Source organism: Octopus bimaculoides, chromosome 9 (genome assembly GCF_046866305.1).
Source record: "Octopus bimaculoides isolate indiv1 chromosome 9, ASM4686630v1, whole genome shotgun sequence".
Lineage (NCBI taxonomy): Eukaryota > Metazoa > Mollusca > Cephalopoda > Octopoda > Octopodidae > Octopus > Octopus bimaculoides.
In genome coordinates this window covers 7,053,855-7,074,700 of record NC_142936.1, presented here as the reverse complement: position 1 = coordinate 7,074,700, position 20,846 = coordinate 7,053,855, and the positions used below count along the sequence as shown (strand labels likewise).

The 20,846-nt window shown below is 39.2% G+C and overlaps 1 protein-coding gene, 1 long non-coding RNA gene and 1 other non-coding gene across 10 annotated transcripts in view; 2 read left to right on the top strand and 1 right to left on the bottom strand.

Annotated features, from left to right (window-relative positions):
• LOC106873983 (uncharacterized) overlaps positions 1 to 12,039 on the top strand; it is a 61,704-nt gene extending 49,665 nt beyond the window's left edge. For all 8 annotated transcript variants that reach the window (XM_089357059.1, XM_014921529.3, XM_089357062.1 and 5 more), the window contains exon 3: positions 9,022 to 12,039. In XM_089357059.1, the coding sequence (XP_089213185.1) occupies positions 9,022 to 9,416 (395 nt within the window). In that variant the 3' untranslated portion in view covers positions 9,417 to 12,039. The remainder of the gene's footprint in view (positions 1 to 9,021) is intronic.
• The window catches only part of LOC128248691 (uncharacterized), a 141,500-nt gene that overhangs the window by 57,337 nt on the left and 63,317 nt on the right, over positions 1 to 20,846 (bottom strand). The window contains exon 2 of the long non-coding RNA XR_008264850.2: positions 18,960 to 19,061. This is a non-coding gene — a long non-coding RNA (uncharacterized LOC128248691). The remainder of the gene's footprint in view (positions 1 to 18,959; positions 19,062 to 20,846) is intronic.
• Positions 13,454 to 13,537, top strand: Trnal-cag (transfer RNA leucine (anticodon CAG)). Its single transcript has one exon. It is a non-coding gene; the product is annotated as a tRNA-Leu (tRNA).

Genomic DNA, 20,846 nt, shown 5'->3' with positions numbered 1-20,846 from the left:
CACACACACAGGTATCCATCCACCTACTCACCCACATGATGGACTTCTTCCACTTTACGTCTACCAAATCCATTCACAAGGTTTTGGTCGGCCCGGGGGTTATAAAAACACTTGCCCAAAATACTGCGCTGTGGGACCGAACCAAAAACCATGTAGTTGGGAAGCAAACTTCGGTAAATTTTCAGATTTAACACACGCACGATTTTCACTAGGGTGTTAGGGTGGGAATTCCATCCCTAATGCTAACCCTAACCCTAATCCCCTAGTGAAATTGTGCGGGTGTTTATCTGAAAATTTATCCAAACTTCTTGCCCCGCAGCCGCGCCAGGCTAACAATGAAATATATATATATATATTTTAAAAAAGCAACCAAACTCAACAAAAGCAGAAAACAACAAAAAATGTTATATTGTCTAATTACAATATGTTCGTTTAAATTTATGCGTGAAATGATTGATTTCTCAGCATAATCGTAAGCTACATCTTCGAAATCATACCAGCGTAAAATTTAATTACAAACTTTGCATTATTAATAAAGTTAAGAGGAAATAAATTCGGACCGAGGTGGAAACATCAGACTAGTGATGGTGATGGTGATGGTGATGATACCCAACCATACGTACGCAACTGTTCATATCCTACATATTTTACTGAAGATAAGTTATTTAGTGATAATAATGCCAGATAATTTTTTGAAAAATGTTTATAGTCAAATCGAAGTTAAATTGTTTTTTGCTCGACATATATTAAGGATTTTATTACTCCGTTTGAAATTTATTTAAGTGATCTCGTAAAAATATTGAAATGTTTCAAAACATCGTTTTAACTAAGTTTTAAACATCGATCATTGTAAATGTTTAATTTGTTTATTTTAAAATTTTAAATTGTGTTAGAGACATTTAATGAACATTGAAAAGTTCAAAAGTAGCTTTAGTTTTATTTCTAACATAATCGAAAGAAATAGTTTTAATTATCTTTATTTAAATCATTACAGTATGTTTGGCATAAAATTTACGGTAAATTAAAAAAAACAAAACCGTCGTATTCGGCAGTCAAAATCAAATATACTACAGGGCTGTCCATTAGAGGTCACTTTCGATCGGGCATTTTAAAGCTGTTAATTTTTAAACTTTTATTTCCTAAAAAATAATTCTTTTTGATTTTAACTTCGATAGAATACAAGGCTTTTGTAGATGTCAGCTGTTTACATCATAAAAATGAAAGTTGTTCCGAGTTGATTAAAAGGATTTTTCGGATGTAGCCTCTACGTACATTGCTAGAAATAGCAGCCTGGTTCTCCTAAACTCATCCAAGCATATTGAAAATGCTAAAAAATAACACAGATAACGTAGTCTATAAAAATATGAGACAAAGCTGGAATGTTCATGAGTGTGTTTGATCAGAGCTGAGTTGAAGTCAATTAAAAAGTTTGGTATAATTGGTTGTTTCAAGATGTAGCCAGCATGTTTTGGGAAAGAAGGATGGTTCCATTGCAGGCTTTGTGAGAATGTTTGAGAGGGTATCTGGTACAACTATGAGGCTGAGGTTCTATTTTTTACAGAAAAGGGTAGGTTGTTTGTGAAGAGTCAACTGGGACTGAGCCAAACTACAATCAAAGACTTTCCAGTCACCATTTCTTTATGCAAAAATTCCAACCTTTTTTTACTCTTGGGAAAGTCTTAAAATACATCCCATATCTTAGTGAACCCTTACAAAGAAAATAATTTTGTTTTTTTATAACTCATTTTATTTCTCTTTCATAAGGTTAAATTAAGTGATGAAACAAAATTTAAAAGTTTTGCCAGTGTGAAAACCATCAAGACAAAGAATGTTTAAGAAATTTTATCTTAACTAAGATCTTTAGACCAAATTCCCCTAGGATCTCCTTACTAACTATAGATGCCAGGATTTTGAACATGGCATGTGTGTATAATTAGCTTTTCATCATCATCACCATTTGGTGTCTGTTTTCCATGCTGGCATGGGTTGGACAGTTTGATAGGAGCTAGTGAGCCAGAAGACTGCACCAAGTTCTACTGTCTGCTTTGGCATAGTTTCTACAGCTGGATGCCCTACCCAATGCCAACCACGTTACAGAGCGTACTGGGTGCTTTTTATGTGGCACCAGCATTGAGTGCTTTTTATATGGTGCTGGCATGGGTGCTTTTTTCATGTGGTAATGCAACAATGCATTAACATTTGATTTGTGTTTCTATCACTATTCCCTATAGAGCTCTATGGTTCTGGGAAACTTTGATGAGATAATAAAGTTTCATTTGAAGGTGATTTGGTGTTTGTTTCTAGCAGGTTGAGTGACTAACTAAAGGCTCTATCATTGGTTCATAAAATGTCAACTCCTTCCAAGTTACTCCCATCCTTACATAATGTAGGGTAGCTATGTATCTCTTCTATAACAACAGACTTGTACTTCTTCCACTATCATACCTTAACCTTTCAACACCTGGCCTGAGGCCGTCTTCCCTTCTCACTCCCAACCCCCACTTTTCCCTTTTTCTCGTTCTTTTCTTGTTTTGCAAGTTACTTAACAACCTCACAAGTGCTGGTGGCACCAAAAAAAAAAAAAAAAGAAAAGAAAAAGACACTCAGTCCACACTGTAAAATGGTTGATGCTAGGAAGAGCATCCAGTCATAGAAATCACGGCAAAGTTGACATTGAAATTCAATGTGGCCCTGTGGCTTGGGTCCTGGCAAATCATCCAGGCCATGCCAACATGGGAAGCAAACGTTTAATGATGATGTAGGCTGATTTTATTCTTTAATGGAAACCTCAGATACTAATGAACTTCACCCTGCCTCAAAGCACTGCATGAGGCATCCCATTTTCTGAGTCTCTTTTACCAAACCACAGGTTACGGAGACAAACCAAGCAACACTAGTTGTCAGACGGTGGGTGGGGACAAAATGAATGCAAAGACACACACCCACACATGACTGGTTTTCGCACAGTTTCCATCTACCAAATTTCACTCATGTGGCATTGGTTGACCTGGGGCTACAGTTGAAGAAGCTTACCTAAAGTGTCATGCAGCAGGACTTGATCCTGATACAATGTGGTTGCATGGTGAGCTTCTCAACCAGACTAACATGTGTGCCTAATTCCGCCACATGTTACCTGCACTTCAGGGCCTGTCACTGCTTTTACTGTGTGGCACCTTTGGCAAGCGTCTTTCACTATAGACCTGGGCTGACCAAAGCCTTGTAAGTGGATTTGGTTGATGGAAACTGAAAGAAGCCCGTTATATATACGTACATGCACACGTGTGTGTTTGTGCATGCCTTTGTCTTGACCTCAAGTGATGGCTGTGAGCAAGCATCACCATCGGACATGTGATGTTTTTGTTTCCAGCCTTCTATGGCAAACGCGTCTGATTGTGGAGAAATATTATTTTGGATGGAAGGAGGTGACGGTTGGCGACAGGTAGGGCATGCAGCCATTGGAATTCTGCCTCAACAAATTCTGTCTTATCCATACTAGTATGGAAAAAAGTATGTTGAAATGATGATGATGATGATGTCCAAAGGATCCTTCAGTTTCCATATCTTCTTTCTGTAGATTACCCTCATGTGTCTGAGTGTGTCTTGGTCTTATCTTGATGTCTCTAATCTGATCTATGTTGAGCAGTACATTCTTCACTGGGTAAGAATTTAGTGAGTATGACATCTGTCTGACTTGCTTCTTCACCCATGTAGCAGTGGAACATGTAGCTGGTTGGCTTGCTGAAGTTATTGTTGCCAATGGTCGGGTCGTATGCGTCACAGAACTTTCCAGAGCCTCGATCCTCTTGAACCTGTGCATCATATCTATAACCTCCATGTTTATTGCATTGGTGAGTTGGCAGAACCGTTAGCACACTGGATGGAGTGCTTAGCAGTATTTCGCCTGTTGCTATGTTCTGAGTTCAAATTCCGACAAGGTCGACTTTGCCTTTTCATCCTTACGGGGTTGATAAATTAAGTACCAGTGAAACACTGGGATTGACTAGTTCCCACCCCACAAATTTGAAGCCTTGTGCCTGCAGTAGAAAGGATTATTATTATTATTATTATTATTATCATTGCCTTTGCACAGCTTCTAATGCTGGAGATGTATTACGGTGTCAGCTGTTCACTACCAGTGAACTAAGGTAACACCTCTTATTTTTCGAGCACTTTCCGGAGTATTCGAGCGGTTCCAAGCAGTGCTGTTTTCTGCAAGTGCTCCACCCTTATTGCAGCTCCTATTTGTTCCATGTACTTCTCAAGATTTTTGCTCAGTTCCCAGGACTCCGACAATTATTGGTACTACTGCTACCTTTTTCATCGACGACAACTGCTTAACTTCTCAAGCTAACCAGTTATATCTCTCAACTTTTCTTTCTTCCTTATCGCATACCTTGTTGTCAACTGGGTATGCTATATCTATGATCCAGCATAGCTTGGTTTCTTTCTCAATTAAGACTATGTCTGGCTTCCTATTCTCTATCTCATGGTTGCACTGAATCGTAGAATCCCACAGGATCTTTGCATTTTTATTTTTGAAGATGCCTTCAGGTTTGTGGTCGTACCAATTTTTTCCTCTGTCAAGTCCATTATTATAGTGGTGAGCTGGTAGAATTGTTAGCATGCTTGAAGGTGGCGAGCTGGCAGAAACGTTAACGCGCCAGGCGAAATGTGTGTGTGTGTGTGTGTGTGTGTGTGTGTGTGTGTGTGTGTGTGTGTGTATATATATATATATATATATATATATAAAGATAAAGATTAATGTAATATAAAGCTGAAGCAAATTAACACCAAATATACAGTGCGTGTGTTTTTATTGGCTAAACTGGCAATATGACCATCCCCAAGGACAACTGACCGTTGACTGAACACTATTCAATTTTTTTTCTCCGTGTTTTTCTCCTTGTCTCCGTATTCTTTCTGTTGAAGAGCGTAGCTCGAAACGTCAAAGACTTTCCGTATTCCCGAGCGTCATACTAATATATACTTTTGTTATTTACACCACCTGTCCTCGTCTGTTGTTATTTTTTGTATAATCTCCCATATATATATATATATATATATATATATATATATATATATATATGAGACTTCCAAACTATTTCTGTGTATTCGAGGAATGGCTGGGTAGTAATAGGGTGAGTACATGTGACAAAGTAAGCTCTGAATTGTTTTTTTTGTTTTTTTAATTACCTTATTGCTAGCAGAAACCACTGGTACAGACAAAATTTCTCAGCATTTAATTATATCCCTTTAAAACAGTGAGATCAAATCTTGCCAGGGGTCAGTTTTACCTTTCATCCTTCTGTGGGTCATTCAGATAATTGTAAGTTCAATTGAATATTTACTCCTTCTGCTAAATGTGTGCCTCATTACTACATTTATCCCTTTTTGTCACAGGTGTTTGGTTCCCAAAGATAGCATGTCAAATGACTTAGTTATAATGCCTCACCATCATCATCATCATCATCGTCACTCAGCCTCCGTTTTCCATGTTGGCATGAGTTGGATGGTTTGACAGGAGGTGGTGAGCTGCACCAGGTTCCAATTGTCTGTTTTGGCATGGTTTCCAGAACTGGATGCTTTTCTTAAAACTAACCACTTTATGTGGTACCAGCTTGGGAGCTTTTTGCATGGCACCAGCACGGTTATTTTTTCCCGTGACGCCAGCACAGGTGCTTTTTACATGGTGCCGAACCACATAAGAAAACTTGAAGCCGACCCTTCTCTTATGCAAGTAACACCTCCAGATGGTTTTCAAACATGCATAATGATACCCTTTATGGATTGAAATTATATTCGGGTTAAAATTTAATCACGTGTGATCTATAAATATTAAAAGTATAACAGTGAAAAGTATTTTTTCTATTCCCTGATGGCATGTTGACAGGTACGAGTATGTTAATCCATATAAATAAAGGGTGCACATTCACAGTATGGTCATATAAATAGAAATGATAGCCAGTGCTGGCTGGGTAGCAGAGCATTATGGAAGGTCACTGGAGTACATTTTTGTGGTCCAAACAAAAACTTTGACTGATTGCTGACCCTTTTTATCTCAGAATGATCCATGATCAACATAAGGTGGTTCATGGTTGAGCTTATCTGAATCAGTGATGAATGAATCAGTGATAAATGAGGATAAGATAGTTATATTCAGTTTTAAGAGGCCTCACTGAGCAGTCGTTGGTAAAGCACCTAGAAATAATTTGCAGTATTTAGTTATGCCCCTTTGCATTCTGAGTTCAAATTTTGCTGCAGTTCACCTGACCTCTCATTTGGCCAAACACTAATAAAATAATTACCAGTAACGGTAGGCACAGGCATGGCTGTGTGGTCAAGGGACTTGTTTTGCAATCACGTGGATTCAGGTTTAGTCCCACTGCTGGACACCTTGGGCAAGTATCTTCTACCTAGGCCTCAGGCCAACCAAGGCTTTTGAGTGGACTTGGGAGATGGAAACTTCGTTGAAGTTTGTTGTTGGTTTTCGCTATGTGTATGTGTGTTTCTTCTCTAGCATCACATGACAACTGATGCTGGTTTGTTTGCATCCCCCAAATTTAGAGGCTTGACAAAAAAAAAAAGACCACTAGGACAAGCACCGTACTTAAAATAAGTGCTGTTCTTGATTTGTTTGATCCATGCAGGGGTGTCACCTGGAAAGGTGGTGGTACACCCCTCCCCACCCGTGTGGCTGCAGTCCAATGACTGATACAATTAAAAGGTTCTATACAGAGTCCCACTACATGGCATCTTGGGCAAACGTCTTCTACTGTAGCCTGTCCCATATATATATTGTCCCCTGACTGGCTCCCATGCCAGTGGCATATAAACAGCACTATCCAAACATGATCGATGCCAGGCCCGCCTGACTGGCTCCTGTGCTGGTGGTACATTGAACAGTACCCACTATGCTCTCGGAGTGGTTGGCATTAGGAAGGGCATCCAGCTGTAGAAACATTGCCAGATCAGATTCGTGCCTGGTGCAGCCGTTGGCTTTCCAGACCTCACTCAAACCATCCAACCCATGCCAGCATGGAAAATGGATGTTAAATGATAATGATGATGATGATATATATATATATATATATATATATATATATATATATATATATATAGATATAATATTTTTGCTTGAGCTTCAGGTGGTTTATAATGCTTTTTGGTGTATTTTTACATGTTGGGGCAGGGTTTTTTCCTGTTCCCTTATATAATTATTATTTTAGCATAATTTAACCACAAGGTTTTATAGCATGTTGGTCACTTGATATTACCATTTACATGATTTTTATCCTTGTTTATATGAATATATATATATATATATATATATATATATATATATATATATATATTTATATATCATCATCATCATCGTCGTTTAACGTCCGCTTTCCATGCTAGCATGGGTTGGACGGTTTGACTGAGGACTGGTAAGCCAGAAGGCTGCACCAGGCTCCAATCTGATCTGGCAGAGTTTCTACAGCTGGATGCCCTTCCTAACGCCAACCACTCCAAGAGTGTAGTGGCTGCTTTTACGTGCCACCTGCACGAGGGCCAGCCACACGGTACTGGCAACGGCCACGTTCAAAAGGGTGTTTTTTACGTGCCACCTGCATGGGAGCCAGTCCAACGGCACTGCCAACAACCTTGCTCGAATGATTTTCTAATGCTAAGTACACTTGTAGTCAGTCACTTGCCTAGATGAGGATTCATTGCCCCTGATACAGGAAATATTAAATAAAACTTCCCCAAACAGTCTTAAGACCCTACATTCCTCCTTGACTAAGATATTAAAAAAATAAAATTTCAGGGCAGATTGGGGAAGCCTCACTATGCAGTCACTGAACCTGCTAGAAATAGCAGCCAAATTTCTCTTAAGGCATACCCTACCATCTTAAAATAAGAAGGTGGTGGATTGAACAATTTTTTTTTTCATAAGGATGCTGGTTGTGTGATTTGAAGAGATTTGACTGCCACTCTGGTACATCATGTGTTTTTTAGCACAGTACGTCCATAAGAGATGTTATTTTAGGGCAAATCCCACGGTAACTGGCCTAGCAAATGTGTATAGACATTAAGTAAGATACATAGATGGCTATATTTCATATAATTTAATTTTTGTTGAGAGAAATATTCTGGGGCTACTATAAAGAGAAGCTGTGGTCAGAGACCCAGTAAATACCCCATCCACACAGTAGAATTTGCTGCCTGGTTCAAAGCTTCCTTTCTTCATGATTTTTCACATCAGTTTTTCTGCCTGTAGTTTTTTCTCAGTGCCGAACCCCACAACTGAGGGTGGTAGCAGTTTCTTTATGTCAGAAGATGCAGTAGGCTCTTCTTCCTGCCTGCACTGAGTAGTTTAAAAGTGAAGGTCAGTCCGTACAATCTGATCTCTCTCATTAGGTTTGGAAGTTTGACCACAGTGACTTAGTGAGCTAAGATGGCTGTGGTGACCAGCAAGCTTTAGGTTTTACATGTGTCTTTTCCAAGGTGAATGATCTTACAAGGCTGGGGAGTTCTACCTCCCTGGAGTTGTCAGAAGAATCTCAAAGAAGGCACTGGACTACCTGAAAGCCTCCATTTCTTGATTTGCTGTCGAAAATGATTCCACTATCCTTTTCCTTTTCCATGGCACTCACAAAGCAGTGGGGGTTTGTGCTTGGAGTTTCTGCTAAAACATGCAAATTAACCCATAACTAGGGCCCTGACACGTGCTGCTTCTCCAGGTCAGAGCAGACCTGAGTACAACAGTGGCAAACTGGGTGTTCCACATTTCTCAAAACCCTGGATCCCCCAAACCAGGATGCAATTTAGGGTCACTCCAAGAAATAAGATCTGAAGAAGGAACTGTAATTCCGAAATTTCAAGTTACAACAGGTACATAGTCCATTTTTTGTTCTATAGTGCGTTGTTATACCATTCTAAACTTTTTATTCTTTACACCATTTCACATTAAGAATCTTGCGAACCAAATACAAAAATGAAGTATATTAATGTTTCCTTTCCTGTTTTTCTTTTCAGGTTTTGGTAAGGTTTTACACTCGCAGTCCAGTTTCTCCAACCAAATTGTGAACAACAATTCTGTGAACTTCACTCCGTCCATCAACTACTCCAGTGATATCAGTGATTTAAATGGCGTACCAGCAGCTTCTCAATCGGGCCCACTCATCGTCTCGGCTCACAGTGAAAATGGCGGTCAGATGCCAGCAATCGAGCCGGTCCTCGTCGAGAAGGTCAACGATCATGACATGCTGCTCGACGACCTCCGCAAGACAGAACATGCGGAGAAAATGAAAAACATCCGGTTGGAACGGAAACTGATCAATGTAGAACACAAAGCACGTATGGGCTTGATTAAACTCAAATCAGAATACATCAAACTTAAAATGGACTTTCTGCTGCAAAATAAAAGATAATTTTTGAAAAAAACCCAAAAAACCCCCGAAACAAAAAACAACAACAACAACAACAAAAAACATACGAAGATGCAGCAATAGCCTAGTGGTTTTGGAGTTCACTTCAAAATCACATTGTTCTAGGTTTCAATTCCACTGCACAGCACTTTGGGCAAGTGTCTTCTTCTCTAGCAATGGATTCACCAATACCTTGTGAATAAAATTCGGTAGACAGAAACTGTGCTGAAGCCCATCATATATATATTATATGTCTATGTGTATATGTGTATAGTGGTATAGAATGGTGTGTTGAGTTGGATCCCATTACAGCTAAAGATAAAACTTAAACCATTCGATAACTAGAGGTCAATGCAATATGTATTAGTTTGAAGTAAGTTCTGGAGTCGATGTTAGTGATTGGAAAACCTTTCAGTGTTACCTTCACAAGGTTGTAATCCAATGAGTGAAACCGGTAAGAGAGTCTGTAAATAAAGATTGCTTATACCCTTTAGTATTCAGATTACTCTATCCAATGTAATGCTTATTTATTCACATTGTTTTGAATCAATCTTGTTGCTTTGAGATTTCAAAGATATGATTGCTTATCTTTAGATTGACATTGAAGGGTAGGTGTGAGAAGCAGGATCTGGCCAGTTTGAATGTAAAAGCAGGTCGAATATTTGGGCCAGATATATAAAGCTGGCTGAAACGCAAAAGGAAGAAATGTCAGTAACAGAATAGCATTGTAGTGTAGGTGTGAGAAGCAGGATCTGGCCAGTTTGAATGTGAAAACAGGTAGAATATTTGAGCTGGAAACAGCTGGCTGAAATGCAGAAAGCACAAGATAATCTTGTTGTTTATTAATTAATAGTTTTTAGATGGTGGGTGGATAGTCACTAATACATTTTGTTTCTCTCTACAAAAAGCCATAACCACTACCGATAACAGCTGTGTCTAGTTGAAAATATTTCTAAATATATTTTCATTTTTCATCCAATGAAGAAAAAAACAAACATAGTAGACTTGAAATAGCTGATTGTAGTATTGAATTGGGCTTCCAGTTGATGGCTTTTGTGTTCTCATTGATTGCAAGGGCTGTTATTGTGCCATCTGGGCCAGGCACTGAAGTCTGTGTTGCTTTGTCTCCTAGGCTGCATTGACTCTACAAGATTAAGCTTTAAAACAAAATTTAGACCATGTGTATGTTGTGTGTGTGTGCACCAGGCATGGCCGATGGTTAAGGAGTTCATTTGACTATCGTGAAGCCCTGGCTGGAATTTTGTGTGTCTTTTACCAAAGTCTTGTGAATGAAATTCATTCAAATTTTGTGAATGATTGACCCAAGATTTATTGAAGGAAATTTTTTAAAGAATTGGCACTGTGTCAGTTAAGGCAACATGATCCCAGTTGATTTTGGTCAACGGAACAGTCTGCTCATGAAATGAACATGCAAGAGACTGGGCACTTCTCAAACGTGTACCCTTAATGTAGTTCTCAGGGAGATTCAGTGTGACACAATGTGAAATGGCTGGCCCTTTGAAATAAAGGTACAACACATTTTCACCAGCTGAGTAGACTGCGGCAATGAGAGATAAAGTGTCTTGCCCAAGGACATCATGCACCACTGAGAATCGAACTCGAGACCTTACGATTATGAACCAAATACCTCTAACCACTAAGGCAGATTAGGTAATCTGTGAAGGTATTTTGAATGGATTATGCCTGTACATCGAAGGGTAAGCTTTGTTGTGCATTGTACTCTGTTATAATTCTATCTGAGGATTATATTAATGGTATACACTATGGAATACTCAACCACTTTCTCTGTAAATCATTTAATAGGCAGTTTAGTTGACTGAATATCTGGAATTACCAGAACCAACAAAGGATCTAGTTTCTAGTTGTGCTATATATACATATATATATATATATATATATATAGGATATGAGGGGTTTAGTTCACTGGTGATCTAAACGAATAGGTATGCTGAGTAAGCGCTATAATTGGTCATCTGTTAGGTTCCAAGTTCACAACTGAGGCTAGCGCCAGGGATCTGTAGAAGGCTTCCCAGTTAGCACTTTCCTCTAATATATATATATATATATATATATATATATATATATATACATACATATACATATATATATATGTGTGTGTATTGTGTATGTATGCATTTGGTGGTTTGTTTTTCCTTTCTAAACGATGCTATACTTTTTCACTGCCTTTTTTTTTTTTTTTTTTTTCAAAATGTTTACTTAAACATTTGCCATTTATTTTTCCATCCTGTTATTTTTACATCAATGTACAAAACTTATTTATCTGTTCTGGTCATGATTTTTTAAGAGTTTTAATTTATTTTATCATCACCATCATCTCTTCATTTTTAAACACTACTTTACCATGCTTGCATGGGTCGGACTAAATTTTATTGAGGCAGATTTTTTATTTGATCGTTTTTTTTTTTTTATAAACAAAAAGCCATTTGTCTGGCACCACTTTTACCCGTTCTTAGCCAGCTGTGACGTGCTTACATCCGTAATTATATTGAGGTTTCTAACCACAAAACGAATTAAACAATAGACTGTAATATGAAAGAAAAGAAAAGAAAACTAATGAAATTCTGATAAAACTAAATCAACTTTGCTTTGTTTCTTTTTCTTCTTTCATCATCATCATCATGATCATGATTTACTGTCCGTTTCCCATACTGGCATGGATCAAATGGTTTGACAGGCGCTGGCGAGTTGGAGGAATGCACCATGTTCCAGTCATCTGTTTTAGCAAGATTTCTGTGACTGACTTTCCTGAGGTCAACCACTTTACAGAGTGTACTGGGTGCTTTTTAAGTGGCGCCAGCGTGGGTGCTTGGAACGTGGTGCTGGCACGTGTTTGTCTACTGTTGCATGGATCAAACGGAATTTGTCGAGGCAGGTATTCTACAGCGGGATGCCCTTTCTGTCACCAACCCTCATTTGTTTGCAAGTGAGGTTATATTTCCTCATGTTTTTCACAGAAGACTGGAAACGAACAACACCATTCGTGTGACGGTGAGGCTCATTTACAACTATCACATGACGTCAAGATAAGGATACACACAAATATACATACATGTTATCATCATCATCATCATTATTTAATATCCACTTTTGCATGCTTGCTTAGGTCGGACTCAGTTTGTTGAGGCAGATTTTCTGCAGCCCTCACCTGTTTCCAAGCAAAATAATATTTCCTCATGAGCAGACATGATTTTCGTGGAAGACGGAAACAAACAACGTCGCTTGTATGAAAATGAAGCTCCGTCGCCTTCCTGGCACTTGTGCCGGTGGCACGTGAAAAGACATTTGAGCGAGATCCTTGCCAGTGCCGCTGGACTGGCTCCTGTGCAGCTGGCACATAAAATACACCATTTTGAGCGTGGCCGTTGCCAGTACTACCACCATCCCCTGCCAGAGCCTTGTGGAGCTTTAGGTGTTTTCGCTCAATAAACACTCAAAACGCCCGGTCTGGGAATTGAAACCACGATCCTATGACTGCGAGTCCGCTGCCCTAACCACTGGGCCATTGCGCCTCCACAGTTAATACATTAAATTAATAATAATAATAATAATATACATATAGGCGCAGGAGTGGCTGTGTGGTGAGTAGCTTGCTCATCAACCACATGGTTCCGGGTTTAGTCCCATTGCGTGTCTTCTACTATAGCCTTGGGCTGATCAAAGCCCTGTGAGTGGATTTGGTTGACGGAAATTGAAAGAATCCCGTCGTATATGTGTATTTATATATGTGTGTGTTTGTCCCCCCAACATCACTTGACAACCGATGCTGGTGTGTTTATGTCCCTGTAACTTAGCGGTTCGACAAAAGTTACCAATTTGCTCGACTAAAGGCGGTGCTCCAGCATGGCCGCAGTCAAATGATTGAAGCAAGTAAAAAAATATGTATATAATTATTTTAAGGGAGCAAAGGCGAAAACCACCTATCCCCAGCATGCTTGAAGGGTCGAGACCTTTAAAAAAAACTCCAGTAAATATATACACATGGCTGCTGACAAAAATCTGTCAGGATGTCCGAGCGGTCTAAGGCGCTGCGTTCAGGTCGCAGTCGGGTCTTCCCGCCGTGGGTTCGTATCCCACTCCTGACAAAAATTTATATGTAGGAGTGGCTGTATGGTAAGTAGCTTGCTTACTAACTACATGGTTCCGGGTTCAGTCCCACAGCGTGACACCTTGGGCAAGTGTCTTCTACTATAGCCTCGGGCCGACCAAGGCCTTGTGAGTGGATTTGGTAGACGGAAACTGAAAGAAGCCCGTCGTATATATGTATATATATATATATATATATATGTGTGTATGTGTTTGTGTTTGTCCCCCCAACATTGCTTGACAACCGATGCTGGTGTGTTTACGTCCCCGTAACTTAGCGGTTCGGCAAAAAGGGACCGATATAATAAGTACTAGGCTTAAAAAGAATAAGTCCTGGGGTCGATTTTCTCGACTAAAGGCGGTGCTCCAGCATGGCCGCAGTCAAATGACTAAAACAAGTAAAAGAGTATTGGTGGGCGTGATTTCTAACGTGTTTGCCCCTTTTAAAATAGGAATGTTTTGTTGTGATAAAGTTTGCTAGTTTGTGTAAGTGTTGGGGTAAGGATTATTGGTTTGTGGCTGTGTGTGGGAGTGTCATGCTGTTACGTGTATGTGGGAGTGTCTCTATGATGTTTGCATGTATGTTGTGCTTGCCAATATGTAGGCGGGTCTCTGTTGTTTGTGTGTGGGTGTGTCTTGTTTGCCAAAATGTAGGAGTGTCTTGATGTTTGCTTGTACGTGGGAATGTCTTCATGATGTTAGCTATTTCGTGGAAATTTTACAACAAATAATCACGCAATGTCAAGAGACGAAAACAAACACGCACGCACTGTCAACACTCGTACATAGGCGACAAGCTTCTTTAAGTTTTCTTCTCCCAAATGCACTCAGCTTAGCTCTGGTCAACAGAAGAGTCTTGCTAAAGATGTCATACAGGGGGACTGAGCTCAAAGCCATGTGGATGGGAAGCAGTTTTTGAGGGGAAGTCAATTACATCGACCTAAGTACTTGATTGATACTTATTTTATCAACCCTGAAAGGATGAAAGGCAAAGTCGACCTCGGTGGAATTTGAACTCAGAACGTAACGACAGGCGAAATACCACTAAGCATTTCGCCCGGCGTGCTGACGATTCTTATTTCTTTACTGCCCACAAGGGGCTACACACAGCGGGGACAGACAAACGGATTAAGTCGATTATATCGACCCAGTGCGTAACTGGTACTTATTTTATCAACCCCTGAAAGGATAAAAGGGAAAGTCGACCTCGGCGGAATTTGAACTCAGAACGTAGCGGCAGACGAAATACCGCTAAGCATTTTATCCGGCGTGCTAACGATTTTGCCAGCTCGCCGTCTTCTTAATAATAAAGATAATAACAATAACAGTATTCTGCACCTTTTTCCATCTACCTAATTCCTCATAAACTAATTATTTGTCAGTCCCAGACTATGGTAGAAGACACTTGCTTAAGGTACTCTGCTGTGGCGTTCAAACTAGAATCACAAGATTGCCAAGTAGACTTCTTAACTATACAGATATTGAATTAACAGTTTTGTCAGTGCTGAGGGTGAGGTTTCTAAGAATTATTAATTTTATTGCCGAGCACTAATTATCTGCTGGTGTTCACTTCACGTGTGTTAATGAGGTCTCATTGCTGGATGGCTGTATCTCTATGGTTACTGTCATGAGTTATCGTATTTACCAGCGTTTTTACGACGCACCTTTTGGTTTTCAAATGAATAAAAAAAAATTGCCTTGTGTCATAAACAGAAGACCGAGTATCGTAGTCTAGGGAACTGAATGAGCATAAATCTGCTAGGCACAATAGTTATTACTAATAATAGAATATTAAAAAGAAGCTGAGATGCCACAGTCTCTTATTACAGACTTACGCAGAATTGCTTCTGCTGCGTCGGCAGCTATGTGAGAGGCCACATGATCTCATTTATACCTACCCCTCTGCCACGCCGGATATGTGACTTACATTATTTTACGATGGTGTTACCTTTAAGAAACACTTTAAAATAATCTATTTAGGCGCAGGAGTGGCTGTGTGGTAAGTAGCTTGCTAACCATCCCCATGGTTCTGGTTCACCTTGGGCAAGAGTCTTCTACTATAGCCTCGGGCCGACCAAAGCCTTGTAAGTGGATTTGTAGACGGAAACTGAAAGAAGCCTGTCGTATATATATATATATATATATATGTGTGTGTGTGTGTGTGTGTGTATGTTTGTGTGTCTGTGTTTGTCCCCCAACATCGCTTGACAACCGATGATGGTGTGTTTATGTCCCAGCCACTTAGTCGTTCGGTAAGAGAGACCGATAGAATAAGTACTAGGTTTACAAGGAACAAGTCCTGGGGTCGATTTGCTAGACTAAAGGCGGTGCTCCAGCATGGCCGCAGCCAAATGACTGAAACAAATAAAAGAAAATAATAATTCGTGAAATACGTTATGACACGCAGAAGGTGGTTAGAGTGTTGCATTCACGATCACAAGGTCGTGGTTTCGATTCCCAGACCAAGATGTATTCATGAGTATTACACTTCATCTCACATTGCTCCAGTCCACTCTCCCATAATCGAGGAACTCCGTGATGGACTGGCGTGCCATTCAGTTATACGCCTCTCGGTTGACAACATTCGCCCTGAACGGAAAAAGGCGTATAACTGACCCAATAAGGAAGTTTAAAGTTCGATTAAAAAAAAATTTTTTAAATTTTTTTTAAAGTATCACCATTATAAGTATTCGTACTCCGACGAAATTAAGAAATCAACTCGTTAATAAACGAAACCTTTGGCTCCATCACTGTACACACACAAAGTCACATATCTATGTATGTATTTATGTATGTTTTGAAGATAATCAAACCAAACTTTCATCATTTCGAGCCATTCACCCAATGAGTATTTCTGGCAAATGTGCTGAAATTCCGTTCAGCCGTTTTCCAGTAATTTTGCAAACACACAGACAGACAGACAAAAACGAATGATTACAATAACCTGCTTTCGCTTACGCGAGCAGGGTAATAAGAATTTCAAACTTCTTTTTTATAAATAAATATATATATATATATATATATATATATATATATATATACAGTTGTGTATATATATTGTAATCTTCCAATATTGAAACACGTGTAGTTCCTTCATATTTAATAAATTTAAGTATTAACTAAAGTAGGAGATAATTAAGGAAGTATAGTATATACCCTGCTGGTATAATGGTTATATCCTTTAAGTATTATTTCGTGATGTGCAAAGGGATACCATGAGTTTACTTTCAGATATACTCATTAGGTTATCTTTTTTGTATTATCTGAAATAGTATACCCGCATATAGATTAATCCCCCAAAATTGAATTAATATATATATATATATAAATATTATAATGTTAGGGAATTACAATTTAATAAAATCAAATTGAATAATATAATGAAAAATATATTAATAATTTAGAGAGGAACCCCCATGGTGCAACTCAAACGATGAAGGAGTTCAGACACCATCAAGAAAAGCCTACTATACAAAATACTAGTTTAAAAATCTAAAAAATCCAAGAGAAAATTTTTAATTCATAAAATCTATAAAATATTAGACTAAAAATTTAAATCAGTTAAGTAAATTTATAAAAACGATATGTATATATGTGTCAAAGCCAATCTGCATCACTATCTCCATATCACCTGGATTTCCCATATAGCCACTCTTGACGCCGTGGATCTAGTCTTGGAGGAAGAATTCGGAGTTTAATTTCAATTCATTTGAGCACAACTGCGTGTTTTCTATACCGAGCCATAGCTAACTCTCACCTATTGTCCGTAAAGCCCTACTTATCAATACATTCACACATATACGCAGGCTCTCTCACTCACATACGTACACAGACTCTGCGTGTGTGTGCGTGTTCGTAAACGTTCATCTCAATTCACCTTTGAACAAGGAGAGCAGTGACGACAAAAGCACAACAATTTCGAGTATCACCAAATTGCTTCGATTCGATTACATAGCAGTAACCATGGTAATAAAATATGAATAATAGCACACCTGTATATTCAGTCAGTTCTGATATTACACAATCAATTGCACCTACGACCAGTGCTAATTGTTTATCTTTCACCTGTACTTGAATTAATTTGATACAATGACATACCTGTTTAAAAAGTCGAGGTCTGTTTATACCAATAAACACGTTCTTATTCTGTTATTTTGATTATAGAGCTGACTTCATTAGTGTCTGTTTAATGGCAGCTGTTTAATTACAGATCCATTTCTGATTATACGGGGTTGTCAGAAAAAATGCTTATTTGTTTCCAACGTTATCTAAATCGTGGAGGCGCAATGGCCCAGTGGTTAGGGCAGCGGACTCGCGGTTTCGATTCCCAGACCGGGTGTTGTGAGTGTTTATTGAGCGAAAACACCTAAAGCTCCACGAGGCTCCGGCAGGGGATGGTGGCGAACCCTGCTGTACTCTTTCTCTCACTCTTACTTCCTGTTTCTGTTGTACCTTTATTTCAAAGGGCCAGCCTTATCACACTGTGTCACGCTGAATATCCCCGAGAACTACGTTAAGGGTACACGTGTCTGTGGAGTGCTCAGCCACTTGCACGTTAATTTCATGAGCAGGCTGTTCCATTGATCGGATCAACTGGAACCATCGACATCGTAAGCGACGGAGTGCCAACAACAACAACGCTCTGTGTTCAAATTCTGCCGGGGTCGACTTTGACTTCCATCCTTCCGGACTCGATAAAATAAGTACCAGTTGAATACTGGGGTTGATGTAATCGATTAAACTACTCCTAGGTATGAGTATAGAGAAAACTGCCTCCCTTTGCTAAACCATATCGAACCAGTATGGTAGAGCGGGCTCATCAAACCAGTATGATCTCAAGCCATTCTCTGGGGAAGAGAACTTGCTGAGGCTTTCGTCCTGCAGTGGACTGAAAACGAGCAGCCCAATCTAATCTAATCTAATATAATACTCTTTGCGCGTAGTACACCTATGATTACCACAGCGGTCCCAGTCACTGACACCTTGGTGTGGATGATAAACTTCACAGCAAAATAACATAATAAAAGTATATGTCTGGTTTATTATGATACATGATGTTATACATGTTACAGGCAGGTCTGCTTTAGAAAAATATTTCCATAGTGTTTGTGCAGTGCCCACACTTTTGACGATAAAATTACACTGAAAACTTTGCAGCATAAAATTACAATCATCTACTCTCATCTTGCATTCAACAGATCTTGTTTGTCGAAGTAATTGGTTTGTCGTAATGTAATTTAGCTCTGGGTGAAATTCGTCCCAGCATAGTTTTATTCTATCTATATACATCACAGAAGGTAGGGGTCCTTTTTACCATTTTATAGCAATGAAACAAATGTTTATTGAATTCATAACTCCATGAAAATTGTAATTTATGATTTCACTAACGTCTATAAACACACCTAATCAGATTCTGTTTACCTTTTATCGATGTTGTTTTTCTTTCGGCTTTCTCCGGTTTTGTTGATGTTCTAGTGTCCAATCACGTTGTTCGTAGCCAATCTCTGCCTGTTGAATTCAAATCTGAAACGAATGCCAATACAATGTTGAAATGAAAGGTTTCTTTTGTGATTGTGATCAGAAGAATAAACCAGATATTTAACAAGGTTCAGAGTTCTAGCATTAATTCTCGAGATGGTATTATTCATCTCGGATACAATGAATTGTCTCCCACGCTAAAAGTATGGATCTGTTCACGCCGAATGCTTATGCTTGCATCATTTATATATGTATGTATGTATGTATGTATGTATGTATGTATGTATGTATGTATGTATGTATACACATACACACCTGTGTTTGTGTATATATATATGTATATCTGTCTTCCTCTCTCTCTCTCTCCCTCTCTCTTCTCCTCTCTCTCTCTATATATCGCCCCTTCCTCTCTTTCTCTTTCTCTTTCTGTCCCTCTCTCTCTCTCTCTCCCTCATATTTGGTGTTACATGAAGCGAAGCGGTGAGTTGACAGAATCGTCAGTATGCCGTACAAAATGCTCAGCAGCTTTTCGTTCGTCTCCAGGTTCTGAGTTCAAATTCTGCCAAGGTCGACTTTGATTTTTCCTGCTTTCAGTGTTGGTAAAATGAGTACCAGTTAAGCACTGGGATCGATGCAACCGACTCAATCCCTTCCACCAAAATTTCTGGCCCTGGAGCAAAACTGGAAACCAATATTTCTACTAAACGCACAAAGCCAGCAAGGTTGCGGGGAGGGATGAAGTCGATTACATCGAGCCCAGTTTTTCACTGGTACTTAATTTATCAACCCCGAAAAGATGAAAGGCGAAGTCAACCTCGGCGGAATTTGAACTCACAACGTAAAGACAGATGAAATGTCGCAAAGCATTATGTCCACCGTTCTAACAACTCTGCCAGATCGCCGCTTTATGTTAAGTTATAATAAAAACAATTTTACTTTAAAATGTAGGATGATTCAATATACTTTGCTGTGTACGAATTTTTTTTATTCTTTAACAAAAAATGGTATTGACAGTGACTTCGAAGTGTTAGCGAGCTAATATATCATCGGACGGTGGTGCATTTGATTTTGTATTTGATATATATAGTGAAAATTTTCTGAGATAGGCGTAGCTCTGCTGAGTGATAATTAGATTGTACGGTAGATTGTGTTCGGAGAAAATTTTAATTAAGCAAATTCAGAATAGTTATCGTTCAAAATTCAATTGACGCATGTAGAACTTTGTAATCAGGTGTGTCTATTTAGGTGTGTCAGCTTTAGGTCATGGTGTTGTAAGTTGCGGAAAGAGATTTGTTGGTTGGCAGATGTGGTTTAGTTGTTGTTGGTCTTATTTGCATACAAACGGTAGATTTAACCTTTTGATTTCGGAATCTGAAGGTTAAAATGCAGAGTGTAGTTCAGCATTTAAACGTTTGTAATTAGGGGTGTTTATTTAGGTGCGCCAGCTTTTAGGTGATGGGGTTTGTAAGGGTTCGCAAAAGAATGTGAGTCGGCGGTAAGTTGAGTTGGTCAGCAGGTTTCTTTATCAGTTGCTGGTTGTTATTTAGGATAGTGCACACATACACATATGCAGGCATGGCTATATGGTTAAGAAGATAGCTTTCCCACGATGTGATTTCGGGTTCAGTTCCACTGCAGGGCATCTTGGTCAAGTGCATTCTGCTATTGCCCCGGGCCGACTGATGTCCAATGATTGTGAGTGGATTTGATAGACGGGAACTCTGTAGAATCCCGTCGTATATATGTATACATATTACTCTTTTTTTCTTTTACTTGTTTCAGTCATTCGACTGCGGCCACGCTGGAGCACCGCCTTTAGTCGAGCAAATC